The sequence below is a fragment of the Capsicum annuum genome, chromosome 11, assembly GCF_002878395.1.
Source record: "Capsicum annuum cultivar UCD-10X-F1 chromosome 11, UCD10Xv1.1, whole genome shotgun sequence".
Lineage (NCBI taxonomy): Eukaryota > Viridiplantae > Streptophyta > Magnoliopsida > Solanales > Solanaceae > Capsicum > Capsicum annuum.
Window position 1 is genome coordinate 14,725,280 of NC_061121.1, and position 25,042 is coordinate 14,750,321.

General features: G+C 33.6%; 1 protein-coding gene and 1 pseudogene across 1 annotated transcript; one reads left to right on the forward strand and one right to left on the reverse strand.

Moving 5' to 3' along the window:
* Positions 1-486: 486 nt before the first annotated feature.
* On the reverse strand, positions 487-1,065 carry LOC124888788. Its single transcript, XM_047400079.1, has one exon. The coding sequence runs from the start codon at positions 1,063-1,065 to the stop codon at positions 487-489; it is 579 nt and encodes a 192-aa protein (XP_047256035.1).
* Positions 1,066-6,419: 5,354 nt separating this feature from the next.
* Positions 6,420-25,042, forward strand: part of LOC107846707 — a 31,425-nt pseudogene continuing 12,802 nt past the window's right edge.

Below are 25,042 nucleotides of genomic sequence, written 5' to 3' on the forward strand. Positions count from 1 at the left end.
TGATTTGATTCAGTTGTTCTTGAGTGAATAGTTTTTCTGTCTCCGTAGGGTCAACATTGTAGTAAAACTGATTCCCTACACCTTCTTCTGAAGAAACTGCATTGCCTTGTGCTGTGTGTGTATTGTTCTTTGTCCTGGTAAACTTAAAATCGACTAAAAAACCATGAATCTTATAACAATAATCAATGATAGGTCCTGATTTCCTGCAATATTTGCTAACAAGGTTAGACTTTTTATTATCATTATAAAACTTCATTCCTTTGTTAACCGGAGGAGGGGGTCTTCTGTTAAAATTATTCTTTCCAGTAGCTACAAAAGTAGATCCATCTCTAGGATATTTGGTGGTTGTGAGCACTTCCCTTTGTTTGTATTCTTGCATGAGTAGTGCATAAGCATTAGCGATAGATGGCAAAGGAGAAATCAGTAAGATATTACCTCTAGCACTATAATAAGACTCATTCAAACCCATGAGGAATTGTACCAGCCTCAGATCCTGCTTTGCCTTGATATTCTTGTCTTTTGCTCTGCAAGTACAGTCACAACTACACATGATGAAGGCATCCAAACATCAAGCTCATCCCATAATCGCTTGATCTTTGTGTAGTAAGTTGCAATGTCACAAGTACCTTGTGAAAGGTCACTCAGTTTCTTTTGAAGTTGAAAAAGCTTAGCTCCGCTGCTTTGGCCAAACCTTGCTTCCAAATCATTCCACAACTCCTTAGTTGGGGATGAGTAGATGACACTTTCCGAAATCTCCCGAGAAAGAGAGTTTAAAAGCCAGGAGATCACCATGTTGTTGGCCCTGCTCCAAGCCTTGTATAGATCTTTGTTTTCAGTTGGTGCAATGGTCGATCCATCAATGAAACCTATCGTATTTTTGGTAGTCAACGCAATCATCATTATCCTATTCCATCCTGCAAAACTTTTTCCATCAAAAGGAGTATTCACCAGCAAAGTACCCAGTGAATCAGACGGAGAGATGAAATAAGGATGGGAGGATGAAGTAAAATCAGTAGCAGCAGGTACTGTAGTTCTTCGAGCTATTACAGTTGAATTATCACTCATGATTGAAAAGAAGTGAGTCACGGTGTGGGAATTTGGAAAAAAAAAGATAGAATAAGGATTCAAAGCCCTTGCTCTAATACCATGAAGAAAAACAATAATTCAGAAGAAAAATTTTCTTTTGTATTTCACTATGTATCCATAAATCTATACATGGTAGTATAAATAAGTGAAAAACTCTAACCGGCTCTAATAAAAGTGTACACTTGGCCTAATGTTATTGGTTGTTGCCTATACAAATTTATTTTGTGTAATCTTTTTGTGCAAGGAAAAAATATATATAAGAAATTCTTAAGAGGATTTTGTGATAATCACTTGATTTAAGAAAATTATGCCAATTATTCTCTTGCAAAGCAATAAATGTCCAGGGTAATTTAGTCTTTTGCTAAATCTTCTTCATTTTCTTTCATCCTCTTTCTTCTTAGCTCTTGTTTGTTGATGGTAATCGGAAAAGCAATCGGACAAATTATTTTCACACCAACAGGAGGCAAGGCAGTCAACCTCCTTTGTACGTTTTTTGCTAATGAATAAACTAGGTAGGGGACTATACCTAATCCCCCATCACTATAGGAAAACTGTGTGGATGGTGTGTACATATATATATATATTAGAAAAATATATGCTCAGTTTTGAAGTTCAATCTTTCTTTCATCTCAATAGTTTCTAAGCGCGCGTTTCGTACATACGTGTGTTTTATGTGAATAAGTATATAATCTTATGAAATTACATATAGTAGTGAATGTGCACCTGAGCAGTAGACTGAGAAAGATCAATCAACTCATGTAAAAGTATGTTTTCATGAACTTACTTTTTTTTTTTTTGGGAAAACCATCTACCGAGCACTCAGTTCTTGAGGTAGTGGGGGGTTTGACATAGACCAGGCCATATTAATTTAATAAAAAAAACTAAACAAAGGAGGGAGACATAAAATCAAAACCTCCGAAAAACGTAAAGTTTTAACATATTAAAAGTAAAGTTTGAAATGCTATGCCTGTTTTGAACTAGAATTAAAAACACGACTAAAATTCAATCACTAATACTAAAAACAGGTCGAAAATCGAGGCTCAAAACCAACTAAGGCCCTCGATTATAGTATAAAATTGACGCAAAATCAATAGATTATAACATCGAAAAAATGATTGGTCGGTTTACCCATAATGATGCAAAGTCTACGGTATACCAAACGAATCGATGGACCCTCAAAGCACAAGTATATTTTTTACATGGATTTGACATGGGTCAACATCGATTGCAGTCTATTAAGCGTTACCAACAGCTTAAAATTGTTTATTTAACCACCCCCAAATCATGTGATTATGTGTTTAAACTTTTTTTAATTTAATTATTTCCTTTTCACCACCCCCAAATCATGTGATTATGTCCTTTAATTTTTTTAATTTAATTAATTTTCTTTAACCTCCCCCAAATCATGTGATTATGTTTTAAAAAAAAATTAATTTAATTATTTTCTTTCACCAATCCCAAAACATGTGATTATCTATTTAAATCTTTTTTAACTAATTATTTTCTTTCACCAGTCTCAAAATAAGTTATTATATTTTTAAATCTTTTTCAATTTAATATTTTCTTTCACCAGCCCCAAATCATGTGATTATTTGTTTAAACTTTTTTTAATTTAATTATTTTCTTTCAAACTACAAGCTACTGATGGCCCATCGATTCATATGGTCTGCAATCGACTTATATGTTTGATCGAGGAGTGACTACGGCTAAGATCGATGATAGACTACATATCATTTTTTACTCTTCGTGAATTTAATCAAGTCATTGTACAATTGTGTTCATTGAACAAGGAATAAATATTTGAAAAGTTGGTTGTATAGAAGAATAACCAACACAAAAAGCAACAACCCAAAAAAGCCTATGTAACATTTGTTGGCCATGCTACAAGTGGTTCTTTTGTGCCCGGATTTCTTGCATATTGAACACTTATTCCTCCTTTTGGACTTGAATGTTTCATCGATGCCCTTAACGCGTTTGACTTTCTTCCTTCCGAGTTTGGGACCATAGGGGGTGGAAAAATCTTAGTGTCTTGCAATTCCTGTGGCACAGTCTATTCGAACTCTGGAGGGACAATGTTAATAACTTCAGAGTATGTGAGGAGGTAAGTTTCAACTTTATAAATTGACGAAGAGTACTCGTATATGGAGTTACCATAACCTTCGCCATCACCATACTTTGCTCGCAAAGCGGCCATCGCATTTTCACATGGCATTTTCACCAAGTCATATTTCCTACAAGAATAACTCATCTCCAAGAGATTGGCCTTGACAGTAACACCGTTGCCGAACACGATGAATTGATCGAGATCCCAATTTATATTAGTCACATACAAGGAATCGCTCGCACTCTTATCATCCCTTAGAATCATTTCTGCACAAGGCACAAATTTGTTGTTTGTACTGTCGACAAAGGCATGCCGCTCCCTATACTTTTCACCAAATTTTTTAGTAATTGAATTGAATATGTATGACACGGGCTACTCCCATTCATCCGTCAACACTGACTTGGGCGACTCAACGATGTTTATGGTCATCACATCGTACCTATTGTTCGGGAAGTATGCTCTACTCCATTTCTCAAAACCAAGCACATTTTCAAGGACATGTGTTGCCTTGGGGAAATTATTCATCAATTCCGCAAAATGCTCGCTAAACTCATCAAGAGATAAGCCTTTGTCGCGGTGTAGAATACATAAAGATGTTCTCCACAGTGTTGATTTACATGAAAACTTTCAGCGAAGTTCCTCATGCAAGTCCATGATGCGCACGACTGTAAACATGGGATAAGGCATTGACAATGCTAATGTGCCTACTTCCATTAGTGAAGGAATGTCTTGGTTGTAATCCCGTTCCACAATCTTCTTTTGCATCTTGCGAGTCCGATGAAACATCTTCCATATGCATAGAATCATCTTCCATATTAATTGGATGATCACCATCATTCTCATAATCATTCAAATTGTCGTCGACTTTGGGGAGTCAAGGTGGGGGTGGTGATGAATTCAACGGTCCTTCGAAGGGCCACTCAACTACATTTATCCTTAAAATAGGCCTAAAGCCATGTGCATCAACATCCACATGTACAATGACACACGTATATCATTATTTATGATCGTAGAATTGTAATGACCCTTCAGGTTATTAGCCGTGCTCTTGCTTATTTTCACTTATAGAGCTCCTCCATAGTCGTCTCAATTTATTAGTAATTTTTTGGAATCAATAGTTCAGTTACCTGACAGTTTGTATGATTTTTAGAATCGCTTTTCTAATTTGAAGTCTTCGTCGATTCCAAATGGCTGCCGAGCAAAAACAACAACAACAGCAACAAACCCAGTTTATTCCCACATAGTGGGCTCTGGGGAGGGTAAAATATATGCAGTCCATACCACTATCCCCGAAGGAGTGAAAAATTCATTTAAATAATTTCGGATGCAAATTTTAACTGTGCCAGTAGCTATGTAATATTAATTTTAGGATAGATAGACCCTTGGTTCGGATCCCACAACACTCGAGCTCATTTTGATCCATTAGTTCAAAAGTCAAAAACTGAAATATATGGGTGTGGGACCCACAGTGACCTAAATGACCTTGGATGGAAAATATGACTTTACCAATGCGTCTGGAATGTCGAATTTAGTGAGGTTACATAGTTCATTTGCGAAAAACAGAGTCTGAATAAGTCCGAAAGGTCAAAAACAAGTTTTGACCTTACGGGCCCATCTAAAATCATATAAAAGGGTCTTTTGGGCAGATTTTGGGGTATTCTTCATTTCTATTAAAGCCCTAGCATCCATAAGATATTGGTGACTTAAAAAATGGGTCTTGTGGGTTGATTAGGAGCTTAGTAACTTGTGTAATCCATCCTTTTGCTATAAATCTAAGTAAGAATTCCCCTAATTTGATATTGATTTCATGATTTCTTGACTCAAAACCCCTAAATCATTGTGGGTAAATTGTATCCCCAAAATTGAGTGATTGACTCAAATTACTTGAGAGTTTTAACTTCCTAAAGATAATTAGGCTATGGTTGGTCTTGAAAACTCCTTTCCAAGGATGAAACCCAATTGTGGTTTTGGTGTCCATTTGAAACCCATGTCACAATGGTGCTATAATGGATATTTTCATTCTTGTTGTAATGCTTATATTGTATTATTTATAGCATTGCTTGTGGAAGGAGAAGCTTCTCGGAAAGGAAAAGAAAGGAAAATTTCATTAGTTCGTGAGTTGCTTGGATTCAACGTAGGTTAGGTTTTCCCATAGTATAGATTGAGTGTGTTTATAATGTAATCATTGATATCTTGTGAGATTAGGTGGAGAATTTAGACGATAGTTGATTAAATGGTGAATTTAGAATTCATTAATTGCTATAGGCCATGGATTTATAAGGTATGATATTTCACCCTTAGTCTAGAACCTTGGTTAGCTTAATTGGGTCTCATGAATATTATTTTAAGTAGACGTGAATGGTATACTTCTCTATCATTAGGAGTGTATTGACCTATATAATGCCTAGATAGGAGATGACCTTGGTGTTGGGTTGACTTAGGAAGGATTCTTGAAGAGACTTTGCCTATTGACCTAGAAAGGATTGGTAAGCCCTTATGGTGAGGTATGGATGACTTAGCCTAATTTCGGGTAGAATCTAGACATGTGTTAGTAAGCTTGGCATTCTCGGGATTTAGAAGTAGGAATTGACCCACCTCAAGATTGAACTAAGTAAATGCTTAGCGACCTAGATACGTGGTGATTGTCCAAGCTATATACATATATGTAGGAGTTGTGATGGTTGCACTCGATTATCAGATTATCTTGTGATCATGAGTTGAATACCCTTGTTAAGTAATTACTGTGCATGTTTGGTAAATACTCATGCTCTTGTTGATGCTCATATCATGTGTGAAGCTTATTAGTAAGGTAAAATGGCAAGTGTTATCCCACATCCCTACTTCTTTATATATTGTGATCTTTTATGTATGCTTATTGGTTTGGCCATGCATGTGGATGTATGTTGTTGTATCTGGAGAAATATGTGATATTATGATGATTCCTGATTCGAGTCCGGAGGAATATGTGATATTATGATGATGCCACAGTTCGAGTCCGGAGGAATGTGTGATATTATGATGATGCCGAATGAATTTGGAGGAATACTTGATATTATGATGATGCCCGGTTAAAGATCAGAGGATTATGTGATATTATGATGATGCCCGGTTCGAGTCCAGAGGAATATGTAATATTATGATGATGCCCGATGAATTCGGAGGAATACGTGAGATTATGATGATGCCCGGTTCGAGTTCGGTGGAATGTGTGATATTATGATAATACCTGATGAATTCGGAGGAATATGTTGATATTGTGATGATGCCTGGTGAATCCGGAAGAGGTAAGAACATTATGATGCCGTGTGGAGCAAATTTACTTATATGTATTGAAATTTGTAAGGTTAGGCCATGTGGGGCCAACTACCTATGTGCTTGAATTATGAGGTCTCTCTTGGTAAATTGTTATTCGTTTCTTGTTCCAAATCACTATATAAGAGGTGTGACCTTTGTTGATGCTAAATTAGCTACTAGAGGAAATTTGTGTCTAATATTGAGTTAAGGCTTAGCGTTATGTGTAAGCTTTCATAAAAATTCAAGGGCTAACCTAATATATATACTTGACTTGAATAAGAGGTTATATTATGAAATCTTGCCTAATAAGGTGGTTTATGTGATAACTAGCTACTTCTAAAAGATATGATTATTATTTGGAACCTAGAAATCTAATAAACTAGTTGGTGGATTTTACTTGATTAGAATATGTAAACTAGTCCTTAAGGTTGTGACATGCTTAGTGATGATGGATCTAGTATTGCGTGATGGTTATTTAAATTATCTTCTAACATGTGAAATTGAGATGGCTTATTTGATAACTCATGCCATGATGATGCTAGTTAAAGAATGGCCTTATGATACTTTAATAACCTATACTATGGGTGACTTGTAGTTTTTCCCCACTTTGATGACTAGTGATTTTAAGATTTGTAATCTTTTGACTTCTGAAAAAAAATAAGGTTAATTAGTATGGACTTTGCGGTATTTATCAATGAATTATAGAATTAATGATTACATGCCTATGCTATGACAATGTTGCTTTCTTTATGCTGAATTACGGTATGGGTGTTTGGAAGTGGATTTCGATAATGAGTCATGGCAGGGTTGTGCTACCTGCGGTTTTTGGTAAATTGATGGAGCAGCTGTGCTTTATGGTATTATTGGTTATATTCTTTTGTGTACTCTCCGGTGGTATGGGACGCCATGATGAGTTCTTTATTGTGCTCTCTTTCGTGTACTTTCCGGTGGTATGGGACATCGTGGTAAGTTCTTGTGTGTATGTTATAAAGATGGTTGATGATGATTATGGCAAGTAGATGTTTTTCTATTGTGTATATGGATGTATGCTTTCAAAATGGTACTCAATTGTTATGGTGATTATGGAGTATATTGAAATAGTATGTCATGTTAGTGCTGTAGTAGTAAAGATGTTATTACAGTGGTTTCAAAGCAGATTCAGGTTCGATCCTACCCCTTGACTTTAAGATCATTGTCTTAATTTATATCATCTTTACATTATATTTGAGCTCAGTCGGCCAATGATGCCTACTGAGTACCCGTGTTTTGGTAGTCATACTACACTTCTGTACTTTTTGGTGCAGACCCAGGTTCTAGTTGCCGTCGTTGAGCTAGTTCGTGCGAGTTGACTATTCGTAAATGGGGTTATCTCTTGGAGATTGAGTTTCCCTCTTTCCCCTCTATTCTTATTTGTCTTTTGCTTTCGAGACAAATGTATGAGATTATTTAAGACATTTTAGATTCTGGGATTGTAAATTCCTCTTGTCAAGTTTAGAAGCTCTTGTGTTAATACTATCAGGTCGTAGAATTTGTGTTTGAATATCGGTTGTTGTTAGTAGTGAAATGTTGTTGTTATATATTGTGTTCATATATAGAGTCCATGTTGGACGTTCTTACCGAGGTAACGCATTGCCATAACTCCGGATTACGATATCGGCTTACCCGGTGGAATATGATAGATGCCATCATGACTCCAAATATTTTCCATACATATTTTCCCACTGCAGCTTCATTCTAGCTAATAGAATCAATTATACCAAACTCTCCTTCATGTTTAGATCTACACACTAAGTCCCGCCAGGTTATGGGAGGGGGCTTATTTGAGTAAGCTTGTCCAATCAATAAGAAATTCCTGCATAATACCACTATTTGCTTCATAACCCTTTTTATTAGAATAAACATAGATGAATGTGCAGTAACACTGAATTAATGTTTAGACCCCAAGTCTTGATTCTGCTAACTATTTTTTCAATCAACATTTCGCAAGATTCTTTGAAGAGACGGGGATACCCAAATATCTGAATGGCATTGTACCTTTCTCATAGCATGTTGGTTCACTTAGATCCTCAAATACTTGATGATCCATGTTTGCACTAAATATACATGACTTGACTATATTTGTATTAAATTTTGAGGTCATAGAGAAGGTGTGCAATCCTCTAATTATCAGTATTACTGATTGAAAGATTCCTTTGCTAAAAATTAGCATGTCATCTGCATATGCATGTACAAGTGATTCAAACTCAAACTTCTGCATTTGTGTGAAATTCAAATCCCGATTGGCCTGCCACCCATGTCTTAACCCCCTTTTCCCTACTATGTTCCCATACAAATCATCAGTTTTTTTTCATATAACGTGCATAAAATTTGCATCATTATTGTATAAAATATGAATAAGATGCATATAGAAAATTGTATTTTTATTGTATAAAATATATATATGTACAAGATATATATCAAATTTATATCAGTATTGTATAAAGCTGCCAGCAAATGGCTAGAAAATGAAATTAAAATTTAATGGTCATTTCCGTGTCAATAATTTCAGCTGAAGTGATATTTATGTCCTTTTCCCTAATTATAACACGATATCTATATGTTTTTTATCCATATTTACACTCAATATCTACTATCAATCTATCATTATACTACATGTCAAGTTTAGATATCTTATTAATTGCACATTAAATTCACATAATCTAATGTTAGATTAGCTCAATAGACTATTACTTCAACCTTTATCATTTAATTTCTTTCTATTTAGTATATATAATGTCGACTAATCCCGGATAACTGAAAAAAGGTAAATCAGAAATTACAATAGGACAATTTCTCTTTTATTTTTTATTCAAAATAATTCAGACACTATCATTTAGTAATATGTAATTTCATAAAATTACACCAAATGATACGTAAGGTACACGTGTAAAGCGTGTGCCCAAAAACTTATAGGACTAAAGAAAACAAAAGGGAAAAACAAGAACCAACAGCAGCTTCTAATGCTCTGAACCTATACTTGGCATATCTTCCATCATAAGTACTTATAGTGAGATGAGTTCTATGTAAGGATAAACCTCAATAATAGATCTCAATTCTGATATAGGAATTTTGTAATCACTAAAATCAAAATCATAGAACAACCTTTCCCATTGTTGTTGACTTCTTTCCTTTCCAGAGTGAAAAGTGAGTCCGCGATCAAAGTATGTCACCTATTTAAAAAAAGTATCAAAATATATCATAGTTTTAGGATGGTACCAAATATGCTTAACTAACTTTTTTAGTGAATTATGCCAGTGTATAACTCACTTTTTAAGTGAGTTATCCTTTTTATTTGTACATAACTCACAAAAAAAGTGAGTTATATAGATAACTTACTTTTTTTGTGAACTATTTATTAAAAGTTATATAACTCACATTTTTAGCGAGTTATGTACAAATAAAAAGGATATAAAACTCACATATTATATGGACTTTCTATTTTTCTTTTGTAATTTTTATTTTATAAAACTCATATATTTATTTATTTTTTAATCAATTTTTATTTTATTGTGCTTACTAATTATTTGAGCTATGCAGTTTCCTTTTGTCTTTTAACTCACATAATTAGTGAGCTTTATAAATAAAAATAGTTTATAAACAGTGAGCTCTATATAACTCACATAAAAGGTGAATTTATAGAAATAAGAAGGATAACTCATTATTTTGTGAGTTTTACACTTTTTTCTAATGGTTATACGTTTTTTTCATTGACTGACATTTTTGATGGATAACTCAACTTTGTACGATATATTCTGAAAGTAGATGTAACAATTTTCTCTATGTTTTTCCCTTTTTAAAAGAAAAAAAGATTTTAATTGTATAGTATATAGCCATTAATTTGTATATACTCCATTCTCACATCTAGTTATATAGTATCTAATTTGTTTTGCATAACTCATATATTTTTAGCAACATATTCATATTTCACATCACTGATAAAGTTGTGCACATAACTCACATATTTTAGAGCTATATCAAATAAATGACTCACTTTTTAAGTCAGTTACTTATTTTATATTTGAATAACTCACATAATTAGTGAGTTTTATATGATAAAAACAGAGGCATTATAAGATAAAGAAAAGGTTTCATAACTCACATAATTAGTAAGTTTAATAAAATAAATAAATATGAGTTTTACAAAATAAAAATTACAAAAAAATAGAAAGCTCACATAATATGTGAGTTTTATAAAAATTCACATAAATTATAAAAATAAATATAACTCACTTTTGTAAAAACAGAAAAGGATAACTTACTAAAAAAGTGAGTTATATAACTTTCAATATATAACTCACTGTTATAAATAAATTACCAAATATAGTGAATGTCTATTTTACCATATATAGTGAATGCCTACTTTACCATATATAGTGAATGTTTATTTATGAAAAAGTTAGAAACTACAAGGTTAGTTTTCCCCTATAAAGGGGTTTTCTTTCATCGTAATTGACCCACTCAAGAGAAATAAGAATTACACTCTCTCTTCTTTCTCCATTCTTCTTGTTCTTATTTTATATTTTATAATACGTTATCAACACGAGACTCTGTCAAACTAGGTGAGATTATAAATCTAAAGGTAATTTCAAGGTTAGTATTTTCTTATTTTATTTGTCTTTTGCTACCAATGATATAATTATTATTGGATTTGACGAAAAATAATTGATTCGGAACCACTTATGCTTTAAATTTGTTCATGAAGAACAATATTGTTAAAAAATATGATGATGAATTTAAGTCTCATCTTATTAAGAGGACAAGACTTTGATTTAAAAGTTCCAATGCACCATGATGATAAGATGTTGGGTTCAACTCCCATCAAGTTATAGCCTAAGACACTTTTATATGGATAAGATATTGAGTTTGATTCTCAATACACTATATTGATGATAATATGATGGTTAAAGCAAAATAATGGGTGTTTGGTGAAAAGTCATGAAATATATCCCATTGATATGCTCTATTTCATGAAGTGAATATGGTAGCAATATATTAAGAATTAAAAAGTTGGCAACTTGCTTCATTCTTGAAAGGAATGTGGTTGCAGTGCATAATATATCTGAAAGAAGACAAGTGATTAAATGCACGGATATAAGCGTGGAGGAACAATATGATAATAATCATCAAAAGTGATAATGTTTTCATATGCTTATTATGATTATACGATATGTTATATAAAAATTCTCTACATTATATGCCTACCTTGATTTGCTCTTGAATTAGTAATATTTTGAAAGAGGTTATAAGCTATCATAATTTGATAGGCTTAAGGCACGATTATATTTCATTCCCGAGAATGAGAATTTTGATTGTTACAAGAACAGATCCATTCCCTAGGGTGAATGTGATAATATTTAGTAAAACTTATCAATACAAACGTGCACTTGGTTGTAAAGATATCACAATCTACTTCCAGAAGAGGTAGAATAATTGAAAGATTAAATATTTTCAAGTTACTGTGGTAAGAAACACGAATGTGAAAAGTTACCCAAGCATGATGAGATCACATTTCATAATAAACTAAGAGTTTATTTTTTATTGGTACAAAATTCGCGTCACAGTAAACAAGAAGTTTACTAAAGTAAAAGGCACAAGTCATGATAAACTTGGAGTTTACTGGTACAAATAAGTTCATAAGTTGACATAAGCGATTATGACATTCCAAAGATATGCATATTAAGTATTAAATAGATATTGAAGGATTAAAAAATTATTCATGAACTTTTAATGTTGTGTGTTCTCATGATAAGTTGGTTGGACCAACTAATGTTGGGATTAGATCCCTTAAAATCTGAAAATTGTAAAAGATGAATATGGGTCCGTTCACTTATCATGTGATATGTTGAAAATATGCATCAATAATATGATCACATGTACATTTATTGTCAACCTGCAGTTTGACATTCATAAAGTTGTTTGCTCAATAAAATTGAGTTAAGAGCATAATTTTCAGATTGTGTAATCAAAATAATTCATCTTGATAATGTTGATTTGGCACAGAATGTCTTTGATAAATAGATGAACCATTGCTAATAAGAACAAAAGCTTCATGTATTGGTTTGAAATATTATATACAAAATTACTTGTATGCATTTAACCAATAAATTATGATTAACTCCTTCTCAAAGTTGGTGTTGAGTCAGGAACCACACGTTGTCTATGTAATAGTTTTGATGTGTGGTATACGATTAATGAATATACCATAATGCACAAAGGTGAATTCCTCAAAGAAGACGGAGGATGTATATTAGTTTTCCTAACAAAAGGGAGAGATTATAAGAAGCTATGAAATATGTTAGGAATTATCAGCAGATCCTCATTCAAAAGATAATTCAAGTCAAATGTTGAAAGTATTTGCTGACTCAAATTTAATCTCATATTTAAGCTGCAAGTGCTCCTATTTTGTGTCCCTAAAGGATAAAGTCTACTAATACATAAAGCTAGTAGACCAATCGAATCCAAATGAAATAATTCTTGGAAAGAATAAGTAGCAAATAATCATAATAAGAAGGCAATGTAGTCTTGAAGAGCCTACTACATAACACTTCATGAAACTTTATGAGAGGTTCATGTACCTAAAAATAATGAAGTGATGAGATCTCAAAATGTTAGGTCACATTGTGAACCGATACAAAATTATATATCGTTAATAATATCTTAAATATAATATTGGTGCAATATTGTAAAAGATTACGAGGATTTGAATTCGACGTTTATTTAAGCATGCCGGCGTAGAAACATTTATCAAGTGACATGAAAGGATGCAACTTACTAAGCATAAAACTTATTTGATTTGCAATCCAGACACTTGAAAATGATGAAATTTGAATATTTTCAGTTGGCAAATTTATATGAAAACTTTTAAGGATTCAAAATATTTGAAACATATAAAAGTTTCTGGGAAACTTATCTATAATCCTCATATTTTATAAATTTATAACTGAAAGTTATTGAAACCTTTAGGGAGTTTTCAAAAGCAATAGATTATTTGCTGGAATGAGAAATATATCAAATTGAATTGGTTATATATCTTAGTGCAATTGGTGTACTAATGTATCTTGTAACTACTACAAGACTTGATATACCCTTTCTAGCAATTTGTTAGCAAGGTATAATTCTGCTCCTACTAGGAGAAACATATGGGCTTATTTTATTCAAAATATTGTAGTCCTGATCTTGTTGGTTATGCTGATGTTGAGTACTTATTTGACCTGTATAAAGCTCGATCTCAAATAAATGATGTGTTCATATATGGGGGTACTGCCATATATTTGAGATATACAAAGTGTCTATCGTAGCCACTCCATTGAACTATGTTGAGATAATAGCTATTCATGAAGCAAACCATAAGTGTATGTTGTTGAGGCCCACAATACATCTCATTCATGAAAAATGTGGCTTGAAATGTGACAAAGTATCCATGACTTTTTTATGAGGATAATGCAACATGCACAACACAACTTAAGGGGGGATTCAAGGAGATAGAATGAAACACATTTCAGCAAAGATTTTCTATGCACATGAGATACAAAAGAATGGTGATATTAACGTGCAACAAATTCGTTCAAGTAACAATGTGGCTGATTTATTCATCAAATATCCTCCAGTTGCAACTTTCAAGAAGATGGTGCACAAGATCGAAATGTAAAAGTTCAATAATGTTAGCAGTAGCGAGAGTTAATATGCGTTGTACTCTTTTTTACGAGGTTTTATCCCACTAGGTTTTTAACATAACCCAAACTAGGGCATAGTCGTGTCGGATGCCTCAAGCCTAACTGGGATCGGAGGCCACCCCCAATACCCCATCATAACCAACCTACATCCCATATCAGATGAGTTTCAAATATTTATATATATTTACAATCCAAAACAAAATAGAACAATCATAAATCAAATATAGTCAACTGGTGTCGGCCCTAATACTAGTACCAATGCCAAGGCTGACACCAATACCAACACCGACCATACCATCCCATAATAGTTCCGCAAAGCCTCTATCCAAAAGTAAAACAAGATTCGATTGGGACATGCCCCCAACCATAGACAAAAACAAAGTCTATGAAATGTTCAAAGTGTGTAAAGAAATCCATGACATGAAATGGAGTCTTCCGGAGTATGGAAGCTCTCCACTTAAATCCAACATAAGTTGATCCCGAATTTAATTAATGAGCAGGTGGAGTAGAACGGTTACTTCTTGCATCGCATGGGGATATAGGTGACCAAAGATGGGTTAGCGGGTGAACTCTAGCAAGCACTTAGGGTAAGGATTAAATAATTCCAACCTTTAAAATCAAGTAAACAACCATATATATATGTATATATATAAAATCCATGTCGGAAAAGAGAATCGGATTTAGCATGCCTTTAAAATCATTACTAGGGTATGTGTAGCTTAACCGTCCTAGAACCACCCATGGGCTATATGGGTCCAGTGTTACTCTTTGAATGGGCCCCAATGCATGTAGCCGCACGAACTGGAGATACCATAAGAGTAGGGGGTTCCCATGAACCCTTTGCTCTCCATGATACATATATACAAGTGTTATTTAGGGGATTCCCGCGTACCTATAAGTTTAGTCAATGGTCTCCATGACCAATCCTCATGTCGGCAAACTTGAGTTTTCAGTGTCTGTCTATTAGACTCACACCTTCACGGGTAGCTATCACAACCCGTCATTATTTCCCAATTAAAACCATTGTCACACAACCAAACCGCCAATCATTTATTATGAACAAAGGTTATAAGAAGTGGTATCGTCATACCGACTATAGCTTGCAAGCAATGTCGTTAGCCAACCTTTTTAAAGAAATGGGATTCCCATGTACTTGGATATTTCATTATCATTAAGTTTACTTAGGGATCCCCATGTACCCCACAAGTAGTTCATTATTATGTTTGCTTGGGGGATTCCTATGTACCCTACTAGGCTTTAAACCATAACCATGACTACTAAGACCTTACCATTTAACCATTTAAAACTATCCAAGCTAATTTAGGGTTCCATTACCACTTTATACTATGTAGGGTTTTCAATAGAAGTTCCACAATGTAACAAAACCATTCTCATAAGTATTTTATCAAACATGTTGAGGGCATGTAGTTTCCAAAACCGAAGCCAGGTACTAATTAACCATTCCCATAAAACCACATGTTCAAACCACCATTAAAAAATGAAAAACCATAATTAAAACATGCAAAAACCATAACCAACCATTCATAACCAAAAATCCCAACATATAATTCAAAACCCAAAACCATACCACAATTATGCCATGCAAACCATACATTAAATCATGCCTTTAGTTGAACTACCAATGAGAGAGGAGTAACATACCTAGATTACAAAGAAGATAGAGAGAAACCACCCTTGTAAGCCCCAAATTGATCTTATTGAAGAAACCCTAGCCTTTCTTGACCCAAGTTCCTTGAGAGAATTTTAAGAGTGTTTAGAGTGTTTAATTGATTGCAAATAGGTTAATGAATCCCTAAAAAGATGTTTTATGTCTTGGGGTTATGAGAGGTTAAGAGGTAAAAATTCCATACTAACCCTAAATTAAACTGTATAAAATTCCCACAGGAAGGTACAACCATACCCCCTCCAACCGTACCCTACCATATGAGTGGTACCCATCACTCATACACTAGGCATCCCTTGGAACCCAAAACTGTCTAACATACGACCACCAAGGATATCTCGTACCCGAACATACGACAAGTACTCTAGAACCGTACCTTAGGCAGAATAAAATCCTCTAGGCTAGACTTAGGGCATCATACGGTTTGACATCATACCACTAGTACCCTAACATATGACTAGTATGATCCATTCGTACCTTGGAAAAACACTATCCAAATCACACTAATTTACATACGACCAAGACCCCCTAAACCATACTCTATCATACGACAAGTACCCGTAATCATATGATATCTAGAAAGTTCAAAACTCAGAAAAATTCTAAGGAGCAAAACCCAAGGTATTTTAATTCTCCCTCACTTGGATTATTCGTCCTCGAATGATAGACAAGGAAGTATAAGCACAATTTATATCCCAACACCTCCATTCCAATCCTTAACCAAGTTAGAAAACAAAATGCAAAGAAATCAATCTTTTCTTTAATCAAAACTAAAAAACAAGGTTGTTGTGAAGAACATATACCTTAAGTACGAATATCCACATTGGAAAACAAATGCGGATACTTGGACTTCATGTCCTCTTCTGCTTCCCAAGTATCCTCTTCCACCTTGTAGTTTCTCAATGTAACCTTTACTGAGGCCATATCCTTGATCTGCAACTGACGAACCTGACTATCTAAGATCTCGATCGGGATCTACTCATAGGACAGAGAGTCCAAAATACCAATATCCTTGATAGGCACCACTTGAGACGGATCACCAACGCACTTCTTTGACATAGATACATGGGACACTTGATGAATGGATCTTAAACTAGAAGGCAACTCTAATTCATACGCAACATTACCAACCCTTCTCAAAATCACATAAAGACCAACATACCAAAGACTGAGCTTCACTTTCTTCCCAAACCACATCACTCCCTTTATGGGAGACACCTTTAGGAACACTCTATCCCCAACCTCAAACTCCAAGTCCCTATGTCTTACATCCGTATAGAACTTTTGGCAACTGGGTAGCCTTAAGCCTATCCCGAATCACTTTACCTTCTCCATAGCCTGATAAACCAAGTTTGAATCAAACATATCCACATCACCAAGCTTGAACCACCTAATAAGAGATCTACACCTCCTACCATACAATGTCTCAAAAGGGGTCATCCTAATACTAGGATGGTAATTTTTATTGTAAGCAAACTCTACAAGAGGTAAGTGCTCAACCTAACTACTACCATAATCAATCACATATGCATGAAGTATATCCCCCAACATCTAAATAGTCCTCTCTACTTTCCCATCTGTCTGCGGGTTGAAAAGAAGTACTTAGACTAACCTTAGTCCCCAACCCTTTCTAAAACGACTGCCAAAAGTAAGATGAAAACTACATACCACGATCAGAGATAATAGGAATAGGTACCCCATGCAACTTCACAATCTCTTGGAGGTATAACCTCACATAATCCTCAGCCGAAAAGTAAGTCCTCTCTGGTAAGAAGTGATTCTACTTTGTCATCCTATCCACTATGACCCAAATCAAATCAAATTAATTTAGAGATCGAGGAAGACCGATACAGAAATTCATGTTGATTACTTCCCATTTTCATTCAGGCAATTCAATTTCTTGGTACAACCCTCTAAGCCTCATGTGCTCAACTTTCACTTGTTGACACACTATGCATTTGGCCACAAAATTAGCCACATCCTTCTTTATACCATTCCACCAATACATCTCCTTAAGGTCATGATACATTTTTGTCAAACCAGGATGAATAACATAGCGCGATTCATGCGTCTCAGCCAAGATCCTCTCATGCTAACCATCGATGTTGGAAACACATAACCTCCCTTGGTATCGAAAGGTACGATCACCACTAACCTCAAATACCATTACCTTTTACCCACCTACATCACCCTTGATTTTCATCAAGACATGATCTAGCATTTGCTTCTCCTTGATCTTTGCACCAAGAGATGACTACACCACTTCCTGTACCAATACACCACCATCCTCGAAGTCTAAGAGGCGAACTTCAAGGTTAGCCAAGAGGTGAATATCCTTTACCAACTCCACATGCGCTAAACTCCTCATGGATAATCTGCTAAGAGCATTAGTAACCACGTTAGCTTTACCTGGGTGTTAGTGAAGACTTATGTAATAATCTTTGAGAAGCTCAAGCTATCTCCTTTGCCTAACATTAAGCGCTTTCTGAGTGAACACATACTGCGGACTCTTATAATTTAAGAAGATGTCCACGTGCACTCCATCTAAATAGTGTCACTAGATTTTCAATGCAAACACCACAGCTAATAATTCCAAGTCATGAGTAGGATAATTCCTCTCATGCACCTTTAACTGTCTATAAACATAAGCTATCATCTTTCTATACTGCATCAGACCACAACCAAGTCCTACCCGAGATGCATCATAGTAAACTATAAACCCTTCAGTGCCTTCTGACAAAGTCAAAATCGGAGCCGAAGTTAGCTTATTCTTTAGCTTCTTGAAACTACCCTCACAAGCATCTAACTAAGAGAACTTTACCTTTTTCTGGGTCAACTTAGTCAATGGGGCAGCTATAGTCGAGAAACTCTCCACAAACCTCCTATAGTAGCCAGCCAAACCCAAAAAGCTTTGAATGTCGGTGGGAGTTATGGGTCTAGGCCACTTCTTAACCACTGCAACCTTTTCCAGATCCACCATGATCCCCTCACTAGAAATCATATGACCCAGAAAAGTGATAGCGTTCAACCAGAATTCATATTACGAGAATTAGGCATGCAACTATTTCTCCTTCAAGGTCTGCAACACAATACGAAGGTGATTGACATGATCCACCTCACTCTTAGAATACACCAGGATGTCATCTATGAACATAATAATAAATAGATCTAGAAACTGATGGAAGACCCTATTTATCAAATCCATGAACGTTGTCGGAGCATTGGTCAACCCAAACGACATCACCATGAATTTAACGTGCTCATACCGAGTACGGAAGGCAGTCTTAGGGATATCCACCTCTCTAATCATAAGTTGATGATACCCGAATCAATGATCAATCTTAGAAAAGAATTTGGCACCTTGCAACTGATCAAACAAGTCATGTATCCTTAGAAGAGGATATTTGTTCTTAATCATTACCTTATTCAACTGTCAATAGTCTATACATATCCGAAGGGAACCATCCTTTTTACGCATGAATAAGATCGGTGCGCCCCATGGGGACACACTAGGATGGATGAAACCCTATCCAAAAGGTCCTTAAGTTGCTCCTTAAGCTCTTTCAATTCAATCAGAGCCATTTTATAAGAGGGAATAGAAATTGGACGAGTGTCTAGAACCAGGCCAATCCCAAACTCAATCTCCCTATCAGAAGAAACACTAGGAAGGTCGTCAAGGAAGACCTCAGGAAATTCATTCACCACCGAAACCAAATTCAAGAAAGGATATTCCGAGTTAGAATCTTTAACTCGGACTAAATGATAGAGACACCCCTTGGAGATTAATCTTTGATCTCTAAGATATGATATAAACTTCCCCTTAAGAGCTAGGGAACCACCCTTCCATTCAATAATCGGCTCACTAGGGAAACTAAATACAACCTTACGGCTCTGACAGTTTAAGGACTTGTAGCATGAGTGTAACCAATTCATACCCAGAATAACATCAAAATCTATCATATTTAATTCATACAAGTCCACCAAAGTCTCCTTACTACCAACAGATACCATCCCCCCAATAGACTCTTTTAGTAACCACAGAGTCACCTACAGGGGTAGAAACAAAAAAAGGGTCCGAAATAACCTCGGGACCAAAACCAAAATACACAACCACAAATGAGGTCACATAAGAAAGAGTAGACCCCGGATTAAGTAAACAATAAACATTCTGAGAAAAGATTTTCAACATACCAGTCACAACATTAGATGATGCCTCAGAATACTGCCGAGTAGTGAGTGCATATAGACGGTTTCAACCAGTGTCAGAACTAGATGGTGCACCCTTTGGTGCTGGAGCTGATGATGAAGCAACTTGAACCTTATTCGCCCCAAAGCAACCTTACCAATCGAATAATTTCTAAGCATATGGCCTGACTGACCATATTTGAAGCACCTGTCCCTCCCTTCATAACAACAACTTTGGTGCAACCGACCACAAAACCTACAAGGAGGATATGATGACACAGTACCAAGCTAACTCTAGCTTTAATGTCAACTAACTCTAGATGAAACAGACAATAATGAGAACACACCTACTATTAATGAACAAGAGAAGTAAGCTAAATGTTTACAAACCACGAAACAAAGACTCAAATACAACAAGAGCTTGAGACACCAATGACAACTGAGCAGGTCCTTGTTATAAGTGAGGATTTAGATGATGAGTTGCTTCAAGAGAGATGTGATGTTGTTTGTATATGGAAGCTTAGGTTTTCTTATTGTAACATGTTGCATATATATGAGACAAGAAAACCTAGGACTCTTCTCATTGGCTGGAACAAAAATGTTGTAGCTTTTGCCACTAACTTTCTGTTAAATGGTACTTTTTCTAGCTGTATGTTCACTGAGTGAAATAGACGTGGACTTGTTGAACTTGGTTCCTGAGCAGTAGCAAATTTGATCTCCTTGAACCAGGTCCCACGGTTTATGGCTTGTCAATCATCAAAACTAAGGACTTAATCATTTTCCCCATTTTGATGCTGACAAACCCACACTCCATTCTACTACTTGTAAATCAAGAATTCGTCTAAGGTACAATCAGACCTCTCTATAACAGTCAACATTTATAATAATATTTCAGATAACGGTACTCAAGTTTTCATTTGGAACCAATATTTAATATTATATCATACGTTGCCTATCACATTATTTCATTATATATGACATCCAAAAGATATATGCATTCAGACAAACAAAACCATCACAAAGAGGTTTGATCGTACAAATTGAAGAGAGGGGAAAAAAAAGCAAAGTCAACCATCATAACCAGGGGCGGAGCTACGTTGTAGCAAGGGTGGTCAGATGAACACCCTTCGCCAAAAAATTATACCGTATATATAAATAAAATATCATTTTTAATGGGTGAAATGTATAATCTGAACAACCTAGAACTGTGAAGTTGCTCTAGTCCACTGGTGCTAAGTTCTTAGGGAATGCATATCCTTACTTAGTCCGCGGGGTTCTAACCCCTGCCAATACTAAAAAAAGACGGATTTTCGACCACCAAAAAACGACCACAAAATGTGGTCAGAAAAAAATCACTACTAGTGGTCGGTTTTTTATTAAAAAAAATTTTTAAAATAAAAGTGACCACAAGTGGTCTCTTTTGTATTTTAAAATTTCAATATAATAATTTTTATATTTATTACTATTTCCTTTACAAATTTAAAATTAAAAAAAAAAATTGACCACTTGTGGTTGGTTTTGATTAAAAAAATATAATTAAAAATATTTTTAAAAACCAACCACAAGTGGTCGGCTTTTAAAAAAAATTAATAAAACCGACCACTAGTAGTCATTTTTTAATTAAAAAAAACAGTTTAAAAAACCGACCACTAATGGTCGATTTTTAATTAAATTTAAAAAAATAATTATTAAAAACTGACCACTAGTGGTTGATCTTTAATTAAAATAAAAATAAAATAATTTTAAAAAACCGACAACTTGTGGACAGTTTTTAATTATACTAAAAAAGAAAATTAATTTTAAAAAAATAACCAATATAATAATAAAAATAATTAAAAAGTAATTATTAGGAATTAAAAAAAAGTAAATAATTATATATATAATCTAATATATTATTTTTGAAATTACACTAATCACACGTAGTCAATAACTAATATAATAATAATAATAATAAAAATCAATCAATTTTAGATTTTGTGAAAAAATTACACTAAAAAATATATCAAATAAAATAACCAAATTACGATAAACATAATCTTTATATTTTACTTAAGTTTCAATTTATAAAATAAATATTTTTCTTTGTATATACGTTAAATTGTGTTAAACATGCATAATCGTTGTATAATGAATATGTGTGTATATATATCATATCGTTGGGATAATGATATTATACTACTATTGCAGTCATAATAATGTACTATATAACTGATAATTCATTAGAATATAATGAACGTTCTATTATAAGATAATATACATGTGGATGTGATGTATATAGTATGCATTCAAGTGTTCATATATATAAATATCTTTATATATATATATATATATATATATATATATATGATGTAGTGATCGATTGATTAACGATGTAGTCAAAACCTAGTAGATTCTATGCAAACTTACTGAATACCTCGATTTGAAACGACAGAAATAATAATATATATTGTACGTTGAAGTTATATTAATGCAAGCTAATCGAATTATCACTCATCGGAGTATTTATATGATATACGTCGCATTATAGTATTGGATAATATACTCGTATACGTATGTGATGTTTGTAATACGTATTTAGAACTTGATATAGTCGATATATAGTGTGTATATGTGTTTATGTGTATAGGTATATATAGAGAGAGAGAGAGAGAGATTTTGTGAAAAAATTACACTAAAAAATATATCAAATAAAATAACCAAATTACGATAAACATAATCTTTATATTTTACTTAAGTTTCAATTTATAAAATAAATATTTTTCTTTGTATATACGTTAAATTGCGTTAAACATGCATAATCTTTGCATAATGAATATGTGTGTATGTATATCATACCATTGGGATAATGATATTATGCTACTATTGCAGTCATAATAATGTACTATATAACTGATAATTCATCAGAATATAATGAACGTTCTATTATAAGATAATATACATGTGGATGTAATGTATATAGTACGCATTCAAGTGTTCATATATATAAATATCTTTATATATATGTATATATATATATATATATATATATATATATAAATAGGATGTAGTGATCGATTGATTAACGATGTAGTCAAAATCTAGTAGAATCTATGCAAACACACTGAATACCTCAATTTGAAACGACAGAAGTAATAATATATATTGTACGTTAAAGTTATATTAATGCAAGATAATCAAATTATCACTCATCAGAGTATTTATATGATGTGCGTCGCATTATAGTATTGGATAATATTCTCGTATATATATGTGATGTATATAATACGTATTTAGAACTTGATATAGTCGATATAGTGTGTGTATGTGTGTATGTGTATAGGTATATATATATATATAGTTCGTATATACATATTATATAGTGAAGGTATATTAATGACATAAGATAACTAACCGATAATTCATCTAAGTATCTGTGAAATACGTTGTATATTATTTTAGGGTAGTAAGATCATATATTGATGCTTATAGTACGTATTTGAAAGCTGATAGACAATTGAATATATGCATGTATATATACGTATATCTCGTGTAGTGATGTATACAGTAATCAAAAGCTAGATAACTACTGAATCTATATATCAAAATATTTTGAATGATATACGTTGATATATATCATACTACTGAGGAAATAGATATACTATTCTGTGTTAATGTAGACAAGCATATGTTGTTGAAGTTGTAATAACGTAAGACAAGTTTTATATATATATATATATATATATATATTACTCCTGTTAATGTGTTGATAAAATAACCAGCTATCTGATTTGTACATATACGCATTGCGTTAATATGAAGATAAAATAACTAATTATATGATTTAATTTTTTTATTAAAATTGAGCACATGTGATCGTTTTTCGATAATAACTATTTTAAAACTAAATCAAATACTTATATTTTATTTTGTGAATAATTTTGTAAAATTTTAATTAATTTAATTAATTAATTTATTAAAAAAAATTAACTAATTTATAGAAAACCGACCACAAGTGGTTGGTTTTTTATAAATTAGTTAAAAAATATTTTAATAAAACCTACCCGACCCCACCCCACAAGACCTGACCCGACCCGACCGGTGTTTAACAGAACAACATAAACAAATCCCCAAATCAAACACACACACACACAAAAATATTCAACCAACACATACACAAAATCTCCAAACCCAACCCACGCACAAAATCCCCAAATCTGCCACCATTTGCCGCAGATCCCAAGCTTCGGTTAGTGCAAAAAACATCAAGTCTTGTTTTTCTTGTTAGATACTAGCTAAAGGGTCAAGATTATTATGCATCTTTGTTTTTCAATTTCAATTTGGTACTAAAGCATTTGTTCTAGTTATTATGCTTCATTACATAATTTTAGTTAGTTCAAAGTAAAAAAAAGTAATGGAAATTGCCTTTTAGTTAGTTCAAGATTCAATTTGTTTCGTTATTTTGATATTTTGTGCATTTGTGTGTGTTTTTGGTCACTTGGGGTTTATCAAGATTCCATTTGTTTCTTTATTTTGATACTCTATGTGTGTATTTTTTTCAAGTGAAGCTTATTAAGATCCCCTCTGTGTGTGTTTTTGCAAGTAAATTAGGGTTTACTTTTGTTGATACTCCATTATAGTTTTAGTATTTTGGTGGTTTGTTTATGGTGATTTTAAGCTAAGAATATGGGAAAATAAGGATGCCAAGATTTTTGTTATTTTGCCTAATGGTCAAGATTTTTTTATTCTACTTGCCTAATGGGCTGCTTGGAATTTAATGTTACCGTTTGACAAAATCCAAATTCAGGAAAAGGATTTCTTTGCTATTTTTCCAATGATCGTTTATCTCTCTCTCTTTAATTTGGTGAAAGAAAGGTAAGTTGATTTCTCTCTATTTTTTTATAATGAAGTCTTTAAATGTAGTTTAGTTTGGGATTGTTCGTTGTAGAAGGCTTTGAAAGCCATAGGAAGTTTGTGATGATTATATGGTGTGAGAGGGAC

Bases quoted from the DNA above. Each gene is read 5' to 3' on its own strand.
- LOC124888788 (XM_047400079.1), bottom strand. From the start codon at position 1,065: ATGAGTGATAATTCAACTGTAATAGCTCGAAGAACTACAGTACCTGCT.